At 41.6% G+C, this 12,053-nt stretch overlaps 1 protein-coding gene and 1 long non-coding RNA gene across 23 annotated transcripts in view; one reads left to right on the top strand and one right to left on the bottom strand.

Annotated features, from left to right (window-relative positions):
• The window catches only part of LOC127001642 (acyl-coenzyme A thioesterase 1-like), a 111,853-nt gene that overhangs the window by 48,673 nt on the left and 51,127 nt on the right, over positions 1 to 12,053 (top strand). For 4 of the 22 annotated variants that reach the window (XM_050866577.1, XM_050866567.1, XM_050866562.1 and 1 more), the window contains one exon: positions 1,166 to 1,317. The exons of 14 other annotated variants lie outside the window; for them this stretch is intronic. In XM_050866577.1, coding sequence (XP_050722534.1) covers positions 1,166 to 1,317 — 152 coding nt within the window. Of the gene's footprint in view, positions 1 to 1,162; positions 1,318 to 12,053 lie in introns of all 22 variants that reach the window. 4 more of the 22 variants (XM_050866573.1, XM_050866569.1, XM_050866559.1 and 1 more) reach the window with 1 other exon arrangement.
• Positions 8,293 to 12,053, bottom strand: part of LOC127001646 (uncharacterized) — a 28,291-nt gene continuing 24,530 nt past the window's right edge. Inside the window, exon 2 of the long non-coding RNA XR_007755380.1 lies at positions 8,293 to 8,705. This is a non-coding gene — a long non-coding RNA (uncharacterized LOC127001646). The remainder of the gene's footprint in view (positions 8,706 to 12,053) is intronic.

Raw genomic sequence — 12,053 nt, 5'->3', positions numbered from 1 at the left:
GAGGAGCAATGAGTGACGGCATATACCCTAGGAGCCCTATAAGACGGGGACACAAAGCCTTCAATAACTGCAACAAGGCCCTGATACAAGGAATTAACATCAGAGAAGGTAGCCTTGGCAACAGTGTACCAAGACTCAACACATGAAACAAGCCTTGGCACTCGGGCAGCAGGAACAGTAAGCCTCTTTCTAGGTGTAATAGGCACAAAAGACCAAGGGAGAGTAGTTTTCAGAGCAAAGTGGTCGCTGAGTAAGGTAGGCAACAAGCAAGTCTCAATAGAGCACGGGGGCATGTTGGACAGGGCTACATAGTCTAACCTGCCACCTTGAGTGTGTGTAGGGACACTGTCACCTGTGAGCGTTACAGTATCTGTGGCGTCAAGAAAAGCTTTCCAACGAATCCCATTTGCATTGGTGGTCAAATGACTGCCTAGGTCCTTATGATGAGCATTGAGATCCCCCATTAGCAATGATTTTTCTTCCAAGAAGTAACCTGGGAGGTTGTCAGCACGAAAGGCACAAGCATGAACATACAAATTTATACAATACAGGGGACCATTAGGAACATGCAGACACACAATAAGAAACTCCATACCCCCCGTAACCCCCATCTCATGAAAAGTAACAGGAAGTCCATGTTTGACATATGTTGTTAACCCTCTACTGCTACCATCTCCAGGTCCTAGAGAGTGATTCACATAACCTCTCAACTGTGGCACCTCGGGCCTGACCTCTTGTAGGGCAATGGAAAAAATCTTTTTTTTTTTTTAAACTCCCAGATACGGCCGAGGTCGGATATGGTACACCCAGATAATTGAGGGTTTACTGTATATTATATATATATATATATATATATATATATATATATATATATATATATATATATATATATATATATATATATATATATATATATATATATATATATATATATATATATATATATATATATAGATATATATATATATATATATATATATATATATATATATATATATATATATATATATATATATATGCCATGTCTATGTATGTTATTCCTGTTCTCTATCAGAATATTATGAATCATAAAGATGCACCAACTATACAAATACTTTTATGTTTTTTGAGATGCAATCTGATAAGATTTATTAAACATTCTAAGATGCATCATTCCTTCCAGGAGGCAGTGAAGGTGGTGGTGGAACCAGCATCCACCCTTCATGATGAGGCTGTGAGTCTTAGTGTGGATGGCCTCAAACCCAAACAGAATATAACACTGGAGGCCTCAATGACTGACAGCCGAGGAGTTGCATTTTTTTCATATTCACATTACAAGTGAGTTCCTTGGCTGCTTTTCTTAAAATGCCTGATTCTTTGTCTGTGGGAGTTAGGGATTCTTTGTAAGGCCATTCATGGATGGTATTTTGCACTCCCCAATAAGATGCAGGCCGTATGTATAATTCACTCTTGTTGTTATATCACTTATTTATTATGTAGACAGGTATACCTCTCATTTAATGTGAGTTTAAAATACACATACAGTATTTGGTTTGACACTATGTTAAAAAGCCAGTATATATTTTAAATTACACGATTTCTTTAGATTAACGCGTTTCGATCCGAGTCAAAATTCGCGGCAGGAGTTTAATTAATTATCAGAATAGCCGCCAGCTTCCAGGTGTTTTCTCGGGATTCCTGCTCTGTTTCAGCGGTTTAGGGCTACTTTTATCAACAAGTTCCGCCAGAAGTGCTACGTAGGAGTTGGCAACACTAACCTGCACTGCTTGGTTGATGAACTGTTCAGCTCCAGTCCTCATGGAATGAACATGTCAGCTCCACACACACATAATGATAAAGAAAGAGTTATTAGTAAAATCAATAGAATATGGAGAGGGAAAAGCAGAGATAGTGAGTGTAAGCTTGGAAAACAAGAACAGAGAAAGGATGACGATTGCAGTAACATATGTATCACCAAAAACTACATCATGGAGTAAAGAAGATTATGAAAACATGATTGATGACACCATACAGAGTTTGAGGAGATTACTTAAGGCAAACAAAGGAGTAATACTAGTTGGCGATTTCAATTGTAAAGAGGTTGACTGGGAGAGGTTTGAGAGCAATGGTAGTGATGTGGCATGGGGGAATAGATTCTTGAATTTAATGATGGAAAATTTGATGATACAAAGGGTGAAGGAAAGAACTAGATATAGAAGAGACGATGAACCGGCAAGACTGGATTTGGTGTTGACAAGAGAAATTCACGTGAAGGATGAATTGAGGTATGATTGCCCCCTGGGAAAAAGTGATCACGTGCTCATAGAGATGGAAATGGAGGAGGAAGGAAGGGAACAAGACGAGACTTATAGAAGCAATAGATTAAACTATAGGAAAGCAGGGGTGGAAAACCTCAAGAAGTTTTTTGGTGAAATGGATTGGAATGAGTTAATGAGTACAAGCGAAGTTCAAGGAAAATATGATATTTTCATGAGGGCGTACAACACAGGTGTTATGAAGTTCGTACCAAAATACAGACCGAGGGAGAGGGCTAAAAAGGACTGGTTTAATGCAAGATGTGCAAAGGCAAAAGTAAAGAGAGACAAAGCGTGGTCAAGATTAAAAAGAAACAAAAATCAAAGAAACAGAGAAGACTTTAAGGCAACGAGAAATGAGTACGTGAAAGTGAGAAAGGAAGAAGAGAAAAGATATGAAAAGGATATTGTGGAAAAGTGTAAAGAACCTAAACTATTTTATAGATTTATAAATGGAAAAATTAAATCAAGAGAAACAATTGAAAGACTGACTGAAGAGAATGTAGAGATTGAGGATCCCAAAGGCATGGCGGAATTATTTAACAAAAAATTCCAGCAAGTGTTTACCAAAGAATCAGTATTTAATGAACTACAAGAAAACAACTTAGATGTATATATGGAAGAGGTCAAAATAGATAAAGAGGAGATAAAAAAACTATTGGGGGAATTGGAAGAAGGGAAGGCCGTGGGTCCGGATGGAGTTTCAGGTTTTATACTTAAAGAGTGCAGAAATGAGCTAGTTGGCCCGATATATGACATCATTAGGTGCTCAATTAAAACGGGCACAGTGCCTAGGGAGTGGAAGAGGACAGACGTGGTACCTATATACAAAAGTGGAAAAAAGGAAGAACCCCTAAATTACAGACTGGTGTCTCTGACCAGTGTAGTATGCAAAATATGTGAGAAATTAATAAAAGAACAATGGATGAGATTTCTAGAAGAACATAATTTAATCACAAACAATCAATATGGGTTTAGGAAAGGCCGCTCATGTGTGACAAACTTGCTGAGCTTTTACTCAAGAGTGACGGACAAATTACAGGAAAGAGACGGATGGGTGGATTGCATTTACCTAGACTTAATGAAGGCATTTGACAAAGCTCCACATTCAAGACTGCTGTGGAAACTAGAAAATAAAGGAGGAGTGAGAGGGAAAATGAAGTGCTGGATGGAAAGCTACTTAAGAGGAAGAGAGATGAGAACTGTGGTTAAGGACACTAGATCGGAATGGAGAGCGGTGGAAAGTGGAGTGCCCCAGGGGTCGGTTTTGGCACCAGTACTCTTCCTAGTCTATATTAATGATATGCCAGAGGGAATAAACAGCTACATGAGCCTGTTCGCGGATGATGCTAAACTGCTAAGACAGATAAGAAACAGTGAAGACTGCAAGGAGCTGCAAGAGGACCTAGACAAGATTTGGAAATGGAGTCAGAAATGGGAGATGAAATTCAACGTGAGGAAATGTCATGTTATGGAAATGGGAAAAAGTGTAGAAAGACCAAAATGGACATATAAAATGGGAGATGGGGAAATATTAAAGAAAGTAAATGAAGAGAGAGACTTGGGAGTAATAATGCAAGATTATATGCAACCAGGAAGTCATATAAATCGGATCTTTGGTGATACATATAACATGGTGAGAAATATAGGTATAGCATTCCACTACATGGACAAAGAAATGATGAAAAAATTAATAACTACTATGATCAGACCTAAACTAGAATACGCGGAAACAGTGTGGTCTCCACATATGAAGAAACACATAAAAAACTAGAAAGAATACAGAGGATGGCAACAAAAATGGTTCCAGAACTGGAGGGACTGACATATGAAGAGAGACTAAAGGAAATGGACTTGCCAACACTGGAACAAAGAAGAGAAAGAGGAGACCTAATACAAATATATAGGCTATTGAGTAAAATGGAAGAAGTAGATAACGAGAAATTGCTACTAAGAGAGGAACCTTCCAGCAGGAATACTAGAGGACATAGTAAAAAGTTGAGGAAGGGAAGATGCTCAAGAGACATAAAGAAATATAGCTTCCCACAAAGAAATATAGAGGTTTGGAACAGATTAAGTGAAGAAATAGTATCGGCAAAGTGTGTGCAAAGTTTCAAGGAAAAGTTGGATAATTATAGATACGGAGACGGGACCACACGAGCGTAAGCCCAGGCCCTGTAAAACTACAACTAGGTAAATACAACTAGGTAAATACACACGTCGGTCAGCTGCCGACCTGTGTGGACGCGAGAGACGGAGCTCCGGGAGATTTTAGTTAATTTAGCTTTTAGCTTTTTAGCTTTTTGACTTGATGTTTTACCTATTTTACCCTGCTGGCGCTGGGAGGACAGAGCCCCGAGGGATTTTAACTGTTTTTAACTTTTTGACTTTTTTACTTCTAACGTGTTAGCTTTTTAACCCTTAGAGTACGGGTGGCGATATATTTCTCTGGATGCTGTCTTGGGAAAATTTAGACATTTAAAAGAGGTGGAAATGGTGTCTTTCTTCTTTGCAATAATTGTATATTCATCTAGTATATATGGTGGTGTAATGAAACTTCTCTCCTAATAACAAAAAAAGTTATAACAGCCAAAAATATTGTGCATCTCTCTCTCTCTCTCTCTCTCTCTCTCTCTCTCTCTCTCACTCTCCCTCCCTCCTCTGTCAATGTCACTACCTTAGCAGTCATCAGAGTCACTGTCACTTTGATTCGCCCGCGCTCTTCTTCAGATGAACTGCTTGACACGTCACGAGACATGACAGATGTATTCTGAACGAAAGTGGAAAATGATCTGTGGCCTTCGATAGGGCACGTGCTGAGACGAATGAAAGTGTGTACGGATGCCAAATGCCTCCACCATTCTTCTGAGTCAAGAACTGGCGGTATATTTGAAATGTAGGGAGCGTAGAGTGTGATGATTATATATATGATCCCCGTATGGGTGGGGCGTGTGGTAGTGCACTTATATATACGATCGCTGTAATGTAAGGGTTAATGTTTTGCCTATTTTACCTATAATCTGTGACATACAGGAGAGGGCATTACTGGCACTGTTCCCAGAAAGAGGTTGGGAAGAGGGGAGGAGGAGAAAGTGTTGTATTAGTGGATTGTGTAAGAGAAAATGGAGAACCGTACCGATAACAAGATTGGGCTGTTTACGCCGCCATCACGTAAACAAGAGGTACAGTAATCCTCGCCATATCGCGTTCACTTATCGTGGTCTCTCGCTGTATCATGATTTTAAAATTGTAAATATTTAGTTTCGTATCGTGGATTTTTCGCTATATCGCGGGATTTTGCGGCACAGGTAACTCTCAATTTACGTGAGTATTGTGTCCTTGAAGAGGTCGTGTAAATCAAAAACAATGTAAATCAAACAAGAGGTAGGTTTCTCTTGAAAAATAAATATTCACTTCATTCATAGAGAGAGAGAGAGAGAGAGAGAGAGAGAGAGAGAGAGAGAGAGAGAGAGAGAGAGAGAGAGAGAGAGAGAATATCCATATCACCGAGATATCCACTCAGGCACTCAGTCTCAGCCTCACTCGTGTGAGGAAGAAATGAGGGACATCATGAGCGACTGGTTGGTATTGGTACCGGTACCGAGCAGTCTGGTACCGGTAGCGTTCCGTAGAGCTGGTACCGTTAGTACCAGTTAGTAGGTAGCGTGGCAGCGTGGGTATTGTATTGTTGTTCAAGTGGTGCACGGGAAGAACTGAGCTCAGGTGTGTGGCCGCGGCGCCGTGTGAGTCCAGATGTGTGAGACATCTGGTGGCCACTCCATAAAATATTGCGTATAAGTGAAAAAAACATGTAAATTAAACATTTATTTGGATTTTGGACCCCGCGTTATTTCAAAAACGTGTAAACCAAACTCGCGTAAATCGAGAGTTACCTGCATAGAGGTATTTTAATATATTTATTATTTTACTTAATTTGCAGTAAAAGAAGCATTTTCTAGCCTAAAAAAATTGTAAACAATATAAAAAAGAAAAGAAAATATTTATAAGAACATATTAAAAGAATATTGGATTGAAATAAAATATGTAGCATACAACAGATGAGTAGACAAAGACTCGCACGTATGTAAAACGCAGCTACGGCCGCTTCCGCTTGAGCTAGTCTGCCCACATGAGATCGTACACGGCACACTATTGGCTGATGGATGGGAGTCGACCAATCAGAGCACTGTTCTGTATCCTGGGCGCTGATTGGCTCAGCGACCGTAGCGTTCGTGCATGTAGCACATAGCATTTGTGAGTGGTTAGCTCGGAGACAAAGGGAGAGTGTGTTACAGTTTGCTACCGTTAAATGCTCGAGAACTTGGCAGTGAGGACCCAGACAGGATGAGGCAATGACTACACTTGAACAAGACAGTCCTAAACTTGCTCAGCATGATTACTCCAAGCTTATCTAGTTTCGTGGAACTCTTTGCGATGGTGGAATAAACACGTGGAGAGCTACTGAACCAAACAGCTGATACGCTCTTCTTCTTCTTGTGACCACAACTTACTGACCACACGAGTAACCGACATGTTGGTGACTGAGTTTCTGACTTGAATTTCGATGAGTTTCCCGTGAAATGTAGCCGACTTTGAATCTCTCGAGAAACTAGTGGTTGGGTGACCTTGTTCACATGGGCTGAGGAGAGATTCACAGAGATATGCGTGCTTATATAAATAATATATATGAAATATAATATATAAAATATATAGATAATAAAATAAATATAAGGTCGCTACTTCGCGGATTTTCGCCTATCGCGGGGGGTTCTGGAACCTAACCCCCACGATAAACGAGGGATTACTGTAGTGGCTGATTTTTCAGTATTCGAGGAAAAGAACAGTGAGTTACAAAATAGATTATTGCAGAGAAGAGTGAAAGGGTTGGAAAGTGATTTTGAAGTGGTGATGAAGATGGTGAGTGAGCTGAGAAGGGAGAGAGAGGAGGACAAGAGAAAGATAACTGATTTAGAAAATAAAGTGGGGGAGCTTGAGAACGACTTATTGATTGCTGTCGCTGTGCTTGCTGCTGGAGAAGAAGGGATAACAGCTAGCTAGATTAAGGCCCTGTCCCACCAACGCCTGGTACATCTTGAATCACGCCGAATTGGGTTACTTCAGCACGCCCACGGAAAAATCGGCACTGGTCGGCGGTCAACGAGCGCACATCTTTCCACGCCGGCACGCACCAGCTAGCGGCCGAAAAAGCCGCAGTCGACAATAACTTTATCCGAGAGCGGCCCAACAGAATTTTTGATCATGAGATACCGTGCCGACACCGTACAATGTTCTTCATTACCGTGTCTCTGCCAGGCAAGCACCGTGCACGTACCAGCTCTTGCTGGACGCGTATCAGCCTTTACCAGGTCATAATTTCTTCCCCTGGTGTTCTCACAATGTGAGTACAGTGCCCTAGGAATGCGCACGGCAAGTGCCGGTGCGAGTACGGTGTGAGTACAGTGCCCTAAGAATGCCCCCGGCAGGGTAAAACGTTGTACTGGCTGGCAATAGCTGGCAACTCACTGGCCCAGGCTTATATAAAACTGGCCACCCTATCCAGGGTTGTAATAATTAAAATGATTAATTGATACAAAGGCCCACTTCCCTTAAGGGGATGAATCTTAGAACCAGGATTGTACAGAGACATGCCAGTTCTCGTCAACAGATCGACCGACTTGGTTGGCTAGATTTCGATCGCCCATAAAGTCGGTCTGTCGGCACCCTGCTACAAGTGTGCATGGGCCTTTGGCAAAGGCCTGTGCACCCTCCTATAGGAGGGGGAGCAATCTTTGAAGGCCACGGTTGCCATTTGGTATTGAAGCACTGTGATTGGTATTGGACTCAAATTTGGTAATGAAACGAATGAAATTTGGTATTGAACTATAAAAAATAAAAAAATAAAGGAATACTTCCACTTATACATCCCCTTACACACACCAAAAAAAAAAAAAAAAAAAAAAAAGTACATAGACAGTTCAAGCTCCCCAGTAACCAACTATTTTTTTTTATAGTATTTAAAAGTTTAATATTTTCGTATCTTAGTTGGAACGTTCGGGGTGAATATATGTTTTATTATCAATTTGGTATTGAAAAAGAGAATCTGGTATTTAAAATTGAAGTATTTGGTATCGAGTCCCTGAGTAAACCTGGCAACCCTGACCCCATCTCAGCTAACAGTGCTTTGGACAGGGTGCCCAATATATAGGCGGTGCTGCTTTAGCGGGGTGTTTACCAGGGTGAACCGTGCGGTGCCGAGCACTTGCCGGGCACGTACCGTCCTGGTACCGTGTTTTGCCGTGCAAGGATCGGCCAAGACCATAGTGGTTTTGGCCTTTGCCGGGGGTTAGTTCTTGGGACACCGTGCTCGCATCGCCTGTCACCGAGGGAATACTGTGCACATGTACCTTGCACCTTATATGTACTGTGTAGTCGTCAGGTCGGTACTGGAACCTAGGGGTGGGCAGGTACCAGTACCAGACTGCTCGGTACCAGTACCAATACTAGCCAGTCGCTCATGATGTAACTCATTTCTTCCTCACACGAGTGAGAGGCTGAGACTGAGTGCATGAGTGGATATCTCGGTGTTATGGATATTCTCTCTCTCTCTCTCTCTCTCTCTCTCTCTCTCTCTCTCTCTCTCTCTCTCTCTCTCTCTCTCTCTCTCTCTCTCTCTCTCTCTCTCTCTCTCTCTCTCTCTCTCTCTCTCTCTCTCTCTCTCTCTCTAAAGGTGCCCAATTTCAAAAGAGCTAACTTCGTAGAAATCCGACAAAAACTAACAGAAATACAACTATCAGATGACGGCAATGTAGAGGAAGCCTGGCTAAGCTTTAAAAATCACTTACTCACTCAGCAGAACACATTCGTCCCCTTGTGCGAGAAGCGAATTAACACTAATAAAAGCCCACCTTGGTTTAATAGCAAAATTAAACACTCAGTCAAGGAGAGAAAATTGTTTTACAGGTCACAGAAAGAATAAAGCACGCCCGAAAACATTAGACTTTATAATGATGCCAGGCGACGAGTAAAAAGATTAGTATGTCAGGCAAAGCGTAGATATGAAGAAAATATTGCAGCCAGCTGTAAAAATAATCCAAAATCTTTCTTCAGTTGCATAAACAACAGAAAGGTGATCAGAAGTGGAGTTGGACCTTTAACAAACAGCGACGGTGCACTAGTGACTGACAGCCAACACATTGCAAACCTCTTAAACACAGCCAACACATTGCAAACCTCTTAAACAATTACTTTTCCTCAGTGTTTAATGCTTACAGTCTTCCTCCCGCTACCTCCAACACCAGTACTAATGTAAATTTCGAGCATGCATTGCCTAAATTTGAAATAACAACGTACTAATGTGAATTTCGAGCATGCATTGCCTAATTTTGAAATAACAACCGATGAAGTCCTTAAAGCTCTCCATTCACTTAAAACAAATAAAAGTCCCAGACCCGATGAAGTATATCCTATACTGCTTAAAGAAACAAAGAGCGAAATACTCTCCTCCCTTACAACCATATTTATTATGTCCTTGCAACAAGGCATCGTCCCTTCAGATTGGAAAAAGGCTAACGTGACACCGATTTTTAAGAAAGGACACAAAAAAATACCTGGTAACTACCGACCCATTAGTCTAACTACAGTTGTAGGTAAGCTACTTGAGAGCATAATTAGAGACAAAATTGTGAGTTACCTCGAAAGCCACTCATTAATTGGGGGTTCACAACATGGGTTCCGTAACAAAAGATCCTGCCTATCAAACCTATTGACCTTTTATAACGACCTCTTCTCAGTTTATGACATAACCAAATCATTGGACGTAGTCTATCTTGATTTCCAGAAAACGTTTGATAAAGTCCCACATCATAAATTACTTTATAAATTTAAGCAAATAGGTATTGACGGTCAAGTAAACCAATGGATCGCGAATTGGTTGAGCAACAGACAACAAAGAGTGGTGATTGACGGATTTAACTCAGAGTGGGCGCCGGTCACTAGTGGCGTCCCTCAGGGCTCGGTTCTTGGCCCAGTGCTCTTCATTATTTACATCAACGACATGGATGTTGGACTCAATAATCGCATTAGTAAATTTGCAGACGACACAAAGATTGGTAACTCGGTTCGCACTGACGAAGACAGGCAAAGCCTCCAAGAGGATTTGCACAAAATTTCAGCTTGGTCGGATAGATGGGAGATGCCCTTTAACGTAGACAAGTGCCAGGTCCTTCAAGCTGGAACAAGAAATAAGAAGTTCGATTACGAAATGCGCGGCATTAAATTCACAAGCGTTCAGTGTGTTAAGGACCTGGGGGTCAAAATCACATCAAACCTCAAATTCTCACATCAATGCATCGATGCAGCAAATAAAGCGAACAGAATGTTGGGCTTCATTAAAAGAAACTTTTTTATTCAAAAATAAAGATGTAATACTTCCGCTCTACAATAGTTTAGTCAGACCCCACTTGGAATATGCGGTACAGTTTTGGTCTCCTCACCATGCAAAGGACATTGCTAAATTAGAAGGTGTTCAGCGTCAGGCAACAAAAATGATCCCTTCCTTGCGCAACAAATCCTACGAAGAAAGGCTTTCCACCCTTAACATGTTCTCTCTTGAGAAACGTCGCCTCTGAGGAAAACTGATCGAATGTTTTAAAATACTTAATGGTTTCACGAATGTAGACAGAACAAAATTGTTTATGATCGATGACACTTTGCGAACGAGGAACAATGGCATAAAACTAAAATGTAGACAAGTAAATTCAGACCACCAAATTTTTCTTCGCCAGCGTTGTAGTGCGAGAATGGAAAAAGCTCCCACCGTCAGTGGTCCAATGTAACACGATTGACTCCTTTAAAAACAAGCTCGACCGTCACTTCCTTGAACTTAATATTAACTAGAGTAGAAAAGCAACGTTTTGGAGCCTTCTGATTAATGTAGATTCACTTAGGTTTAAGGACAGACCACCTAGTCTGGACCATGGGGTCTGTGTGGTCTGATTTTCTATGTAATTCTCTCTCTCTCTCTCTCTCTCTCTCTCTCTCTCTCTCTCTCTCTCTCTCTCTCTCTCTCTCTCTCTCTCTCTCTCTCTCCCCACTGAATGAAGTGAATATTTACCCAACCGCCACCATGAGATTTTCCCCCTCGCAAAAAAATCCAACCTGGCAACTCTTCGCTCGTTTGGCCAGGGAAGACCACGAACCGCGTCATAGATGGTTTTATGCGCGTGATCTGAACATACGGTTCTGAAACCATACCGCGTCATAGGAAACCGTGCCATACGAATCCGCGTCATACGCGACTTGACTGTACTTCCATTTCATATTTTCATATGTAGAATATTCAACATCACTGGATGGGCTACCACTGCCCCCGTCACGAACCCAAAAGTTAACTTGGATTCATCTCTGCCTGGGCCGACGGAGCTCCACGCGCGGGTCCGGGTGGACCCTGATTCCCACTGTCCCTGCAGTCGATGACGTCACAGATGGTCGACGGATCCGTGAAAACGGAATAGTGGGAACCACGCCTTAAGCCGTGTCCACACTAGGCCTCACGAGGCGACTCATGAGGCGACTCGTGTATGCCCCTGGACTCACAAAAACAATAGAATACGAACGGGCATGAGGCCGCTGCAGGCAATGGACATGTTTCCGGTTGTAGGAAGAGCCTAGAAATGCATTGTGCCATGTACCAATGATAACGTAGTGCACATATTACTTCCTATAAATCGATAGTTGACTGGATAGTGGAGAGATATCACA

The sequence above is a fragment of the Eriocheir sinensis genome, chromosome 21 (genome assembly GCF_024679095.1).
Source record: "Eriocheir sinensis breed Jianghai 21 chromosome 21, ASM2467909v1, whole genome shotgun sequence".
Taxonomy (NCBI): Eukaryota; Metazoa; Arthropoda; class Malacostraca; order Decapoda; family Varunidae; genus Eriocheir; species Eriocheir sinensis.
This window is presented reverse-complemented; position numbering and strand designations above follow the sequence as displayed.